Source organism: Trichoplusia ni, chromosome 3 (assembly GCF_003590095.1).
Source record: "Trichoplusia ni isolate ovarian cell line Hi5 chromosome 3, tn1, whole genome shotgun sequence".
Lineage (NCBI taxonomy): Eukaryota > Metazoa > Arthropoda > Insecta > Lepidoptera > Noctuidae > Trichoplusia > Trichoplusia ni.
In genome coordinates, this window is record NC_039480.1 from 7,092,452 (window position 1) to 7,099,241 (window position 6,790).

At 35.0% G+C, this 6,790-nt stretch overlaps 1 protein-coding gene across 1 annotated transcript; it reads left to right on the plus strand.

The window, feature by feature from the left end:
- The first annotated feature begins 583 nt into the window (after positions 1 to 583).
- LOC113491685 (glyoxalase domain-containing protein 4) lies at positions 584 to 6,790 on the plus strand. Its single transcript, XM_026868781.1, has 5 exons — positions 584 to 882; positions 1,378 to 1,427; positions 1,582 to 1,847; positions 3,736 to 3,891; positions 6,041 to 6,790. Exons 1-5 carry the CDS (start codon positions 793 to 795, stop codon positions 6,331 to 6,333), a joined length of 855 nt encoding a protein of 284 aa, XP_026724582.1. The 5' UTR covers positions 584 to 792; the 3' UTR covers positions 6,334 to 6,790.

Here is a 6,790-nt window from a genome sequence, read left to right on the forward strand (position 1 = left end):
ACAGGCTTTATTTGCTTACTATTTGGATTATAGGAAATAAAGATCGTTTAACTTATTGAAGAAGTAAAGAGCATCAGAAGTTTAAATATTTTTTTCTGGCTCATCGGCTATCGATCTCTGTTAACAACTTTAGTGGAGATTACGTACTTGAAACAAATTGTCGAACAAAAAAAAATCGTTTTCTGCCTTGGATCCAACTACTGTGTAATAAAGTTGATCACTTCTGGAGTATAAAGTGAACCCACAGAAACAAGTGAAAAAGAGTAAGAGAGAGAGAGAGAGAGAGATTCTCCATGACAATGAGAAACCTTTCGAACGAGCGGTAGCTTCAATAGGAAACTGACGACAGACTGACACTAGATTTTAATATTGTTTATATAAATTGTTTGACGTTCAAAAGTGCCACATACTGGTCTAATTGACATAAAGAATTTGACTTTAACTTTGCAGTTTAAAAAATCTTAAAACAAAATGCTAGGTTGGTCACACTAAATCCTGAAATGCTAGCAACCCCTTTAAAGTGAACTGTCAAATTGACAGATCTGAGTTGTCGCGGAGTTTTGTTACTTCAGCTGTCAGTTTATGGCTTTGGCCGGCGAAGTGAGAGGTTTATATTTATTCTGATTCATTTTAATATTGACATCGAACGATAGTGCGTGACTAGACTCGTTAGTTCCACTAGAATTCAAGAAAGATTTTATAGCAGTTCAATAATTTTAATAATAGTAATTTTTTATATAATCACAAGTAAATATTTCTCTTAGTAATCTCATTATTAAATAAGAATTCAAGATGGTAAGCGGCCGTGCTCTACACTTCGTATTCAAAGTAGCCGACAGGACACTGACGGCTAAATTCTACAGAGAAATTCTGGGAATGAAGGTAAGACAATCACCAATATAACAATAATTTCTCGTTCAATTTCGTTTTTAAATAAACCGTATAGATCTCAAAGCATTACTAATTTGCGGTGTAACGAAGCCTGCCAAGGTCATAATATTATTGAGTCATAGTTAACGAGTAATTTTAAAAGTAGTTTTTATCATGGTTTGTATTGCCATCACAACTCTTTGAAATAACTCCTTCGTCACGGTAAATAAGCGATATATCATTAAATGTCCATTACTTACTACTATCTTACTGAAAAAATAAACATCTGGTACATTTTCTATTAATTATTCAGATCATTTTTATGTCTTCATTTTGCTTATAAGTAAGCAGGTTTTTGTTTCATTCAATGTCTCATGGTCAACTTGATAATCTGTTTTAGATTGTAAAAAAAGTTAACAAGTCCTTTATATGACAATTTATAATTACTTAATGAATAATCAACTTTTTGATGCTTGATGCTCATTTATTGATTTCTGTATTCTAAAGGTATTGCGCCATGAAGAGTTCAGTGAGGGCTGTGAAGCTGCTTGCAATGGGTAAGACACTTAAATTTATAGTTAAAAATCAAATGTAAAGATGAACACATATATTGGTATTGAAATATTTAACAGACTATAGGCAAGAGATAACATATGCTAAACAACAAAATCCTAGTCTAATGAGTTATTTATTTTCAATTTACTGTTACAGACCTTACGCCAACCGTTGGAGCAAAACCATGGTTGGCTACGGACCAGAAGACTCACACTTTGTAGTTGAACTAACATACAACTATGGTATCACTCACTATGAACAGGGCAATGACTTTGTCGGCCTTACGGTACAGTCCAGTGAGAGTCTGAAGCGTGCTGCAGCCAACAACTGGCCCGTTAAGGAACACAATGGACTCAAATATCTGGAGGCACCTGGAGGCTACAAGTTCTTCGTTGTAGACAAACCACAGCCAGTTGACAAAGGTATGCCGCTAGACCCTATTATTTCTTCAGTGAATTTGTCACAACAATTACATCATAGCAGTAGTTGTTTTCCATCTTGCCTTAGTTAAATCTGTCTATCCAACATAGTCTAATTTAGATAATATTTTTCTTAATTTTCTTTTCCTATTTCTAAATGAAATAACACAAATAAGGTTGTGTCATTAAGAAATCAACTTCCATACAAAAAAAAATACAAATTACATAGCAATATGAAGTTCTATAGTCTATATTGTTAAAAGATAAAACTAGAGAATACAAAGATTCATAATGACTCAAACAAAGTTTCTGAAACATAAGTATTTACACTATCTTATATTATTTATAACTTGTCATACAAACATGTAAAAACTTGTTCTCGACATGCAGTGTTTATTTTTTTATCAGTACTCTATTTATCAATATTTCTTGTAGTTGCATCAGTGTTCTTTGTAGCGTAAGTTTTCTAATTCATAGGTAGCTGAAACATTGTGGCTGTATGTTTGTCACTCCTTTACTATGAGTCGTCGCAACTTGAAAATATTTGGCGCACTGACAGCAGCTTGGCGCTTTGAACACTAACCTACGCATTAATTAGTTAATCGTCTAACACCCCAAGTAATTAACCTCATGATGATTGAGATAGTTAACTATAAGACTGTCACCCACACAAGTTTGACCAATTTATAGGTCTTTCTTATACTAAAACCTCCTTTTTATCTTCATCTTCGCCTTTTTCCACTACGGATATCGCAAAATCTTATCACTTAATAACGTCGAATTGCTTTTACTATAAATTATAATGAATAACGGGAACAATACTTCAATTGTTTAGGTATTTAAATAAGGTAAACCATCTTAGTATAACTTTTTTACAAACACATTCAAATAAAACCTTTTTTTTTAAACATTTAGGCTATCGAGGCGAAGCTTTAAATCTATTCTTCATTAATATTCTCTCGCGTTTACTTTAATCCACACGGAAGGACAAAGGCTTGTAATCATTTCCAATTGAACTTTATCGAACGTAATCTGATATTAGAGTATAATACTTTTAATCTGTGAATTATCACAAAGCAGTGCCGCATCGGTGGACGTGATTTACATATTCTTTTGTTAAAGACTAGTATCGTCATTAATTATAATTATTGCTTCAAGATAAGAAATCTGTGAGATGTGTCTTATCATAGATATGATTGTTTTGAAGATTATTACTGTTCCCTCAGTAACTATGTATCTGAGTAATCATGTGCTTTACTATTTTAGGAAAGGTCTTTACAAAAAGTTCCTACATGTTTTGTTTTTTAATTTCTCGAGACCAAATACATTTAGGTACTTATTCTCACACCGATAAACATTTACGATAAAATGTGAAGTAAATAAACTACAAATTCGTATGCAAAAGATAATATTAAGTGTCCACTTTAAGTATTGGATGCCGTATCTTGCAATTTGGCTTGTCTTTACCTACCTGAAAAACATTCGAGACTATGGATAATAATAATAATATGATGGATAAATAATTTACCAGAAATGGTCAGAAACTTGAAGCAAGTGTTGATATACCAATTACAAAATAATGCAACTGCTTTTAAAAGTTTTTGCGAGTAATATTTGAATGACTTGCTCTGTCCTTTAAAACAGGGCTACCTTGATCTATAAATCTCCATTTCAATAATGCTTAAACATTACCTCACCTTTATAATCTTTTTTACACAACCGCAATATTTATGAATACTTAAAACGATATGTATGGCAGCACTTTTTTGTGAAACATATTCATTAGGAGTTTCAGTGTGTTACCTTCATGGAATCATTATTAAAACATCTAATTTATTACTTGCTATTGAAGAAAGCATAATTTATAAGCTTCCATTATCGTCTTCCACAGATCCAGTGGTAAAGGTGTCCCTGGCCAGTTCAAACTTGGAGAAATCCATCGCCTACTGGAACGGTCTTCTCAGTCTCAAGATCTTCGAGAAATCACCAAAATCTGTTATCCTCGGCTTTGGCGCAGATCAAGCTAAACTGGAACTCGTTGATATTGGTAAGTAGCTCCGTTTACCCACGCTTCGAGTACCTTCAATTGTTTATACCAATAACAGAGATACGTGACTAGACAACGGTCGGTCCGTCGATGGGTGACCATCTCGCATATCGAGTTCCTCCGTTTTTCGGAAGACTCATACACCTTTGACTGTCGTTTAGAGCAGTCGTACAGCCAGAAGCTAGGAAGTCTGAAACCAGTCTCACAAAAGGGTATCGTGGTGCCCAGGAAACTGGGTGGGGTTTAGATAGGCAGACGCTCCTTATTCCTAGCTACATCTGGTTACACTCGAGCCGACCCCAATGTAGTTTTAGTTCACATCAAGAATATGCCTCTTATCATTTTCGCTTTTATTGGTTGCCTTCCAAATGTAAGATATTTTTTATGTTTCCAATTCCATATACGCATGTTTTTATTTAATCATTTTAATTCACCGTGAAGTTACAGACTTTCTACTACAATTTAAGGCTTAAAATAGCTACAGATACATAAAATATTATATCGATTAAATGTTATACATATATACAAGTTCGTATTTATTTACAAGAAGGTAACGCTTCGTGGCATCAGTTATCAGTCATAAGTTTTGCTCGGAACGAAAACCAGACGTTTAGGTATTGTAAACTTAACGAGTATGCAATATTATTCTTTATCTTGGACTTGTTCTTTGTTTCATTGGAAATAATGTAAAATGGAGTAGTAATTTTTACATATTATTATATTAGGTACCCGCGAGTTGCTTGGAAATAGTAACAATGAACACCTTGTTTCTTAAATAACCTAGCAGACTGTCTATTGTCCGTCTGACTGTCTGTGATCTATTCATAAGAAAACTGTATTGACCCAATTTTTGACTTCATTATAGCACAATAGCCGACTGGCTGAGGTCACCACGCCAAACCTACTGTGCGCGACACGTCGCGGGTTCGATCCCCGCGTGTGACAAACTTTTGATCCACAAATGCTTGTGGGTGTCTTTACACAAGGATAGAAATTCCTTAATGTGTGTGTTGTATTTTATAAATAAATCTGTCTGACTGAAAACTTCCTTAAGATAAAACCCGGTGCCAAGACATGTTCCAACTATTGCTCAACATGTATTCACACGTAATCATCACAGGAACGATCATGACCGCGTCTTATCAGATCTACTTGACACTATCTCCAGACTAAACTTATCAAGTGTAACGTAATCATGACTATGTGTCAATAGAACAAGCTGTTCAACATTAATGCACACCATATCATCTCTTACAAACGTGGTGAACATGTGATAATGGCTTCCTACCCGTAACAAAGGAAGATTAGAAAGTGATAACTCTATTGGTTTTTCTTAGGCACTTGAATAATCATGCGTGATTTGATAGTGAACGCATGTATGATAAAGTAAACAGTTGTTGCGTTGTTGTTGACAAGATTCATTGCAGCTTCAGGAGGCCTAGCATACTTGAAATATTGTTTTAGATGTGCTACTAGCTGATCTAGCGAACTTAGTTTTGACAGGCTGATTTGTGAATTGAAACCATCCAGGGCACCACACTAATGCTTACAAACACATTCATTCAAATCGGTCGAGCCGTTTTGGAGCAGTATAGGATACACACGTACAGTAGAATTGTATACATATATTTTCTACTAAAAACCCCATCTTACACCATACAGCGACTTCCTATTCTATCGTCTATAATGATGCTATTTTTCGGCTTTAATCCTAAATTTAATGTTCTATTTATTATTAAATAAACAGGAAAACATTTTCATTTTTGAGGCTCGGATCTGATTATTCAAGGATATTAAATTGTGGCTGTGACTAAAATAGACGCGTATCGAATTGGCATAACAAAATTACCTCAACTGAACGCGAATGTTTGCAGACTGCATTTTCAGTGCAAACAAGTTTTTAAAAACAAAGTGTAGATCTATAACGTACTTGTAATTATCGCACACGTTCCGAACTTGATAGATAAGAATTTATTTGTTTGTGTCTATAAATAAAATGCCCTCTGGTGTTTTTTCTGAATTTCTCCTTTGTTGATGCAGAGTTATATCAGCAATTCGTTTTCTTTACTAGGCGTTTCAGAACAATTTAAGACAAACTCCCTCCCCTCATCCAAAAATACCTAAAACAGTACTAAAATTCTAATTTCAGGTGAGCCAGTGAACCGCGCGAAGGCATACGGCAGGATCGCGTTCTCTGTTCCTTTCGACGAGCAGCCAATCATTGACCAGAAGATCCAAGCGGCGAAGGGGACCATCCTGACGCCCCTCATCTCTCTGGACACCCCGGGCAAGGCCACCGTCAGGGTCATCATCCTAGCGGACCCCGACGGCCACGAGATCTGCTTCGTTGACGACGAGAGTTTCCGCCAGTTGTCGCAAGTCGACCCCGCCAGCGACGCCGATCTCGACAAGTTCATCAAATCGGACAAGTCGAGGGCGTAAACGTACTGATATTTTTATTTCTGGGCGAGGGTACTTTTTATTTCTTCTTCGAGCCTTTAAGTATTTTGCGCTGACAACACAATAATATGTTATTATAAGCTGTATGTATACTATGTATGCAACTATGCACGTTAGAGCTCATTTTCAAGTTGTTCATATGTAAAAATGACTAATATAAAGTTTTGTATTTAATACTTATTTAATGTAATCAAAGGTTCTCATCACAAATCATTATCTAGTATTTAATTATCTTGCCCCTTTATTGTTGTGATATTTGTATCCACTTAAGTGTAGCATTCCGTAGTTTTGAAGTGGCAGTATTAAGTTTTGTTACATTGTTGTTAATTGGTATGTTTATAATATAATGTATATTTATCGCCTATTGTTGTGCTCAAGTACACAGTAATATATAAATTATATACGTACATACCACTATAAAATATAATTTTATCGCGTA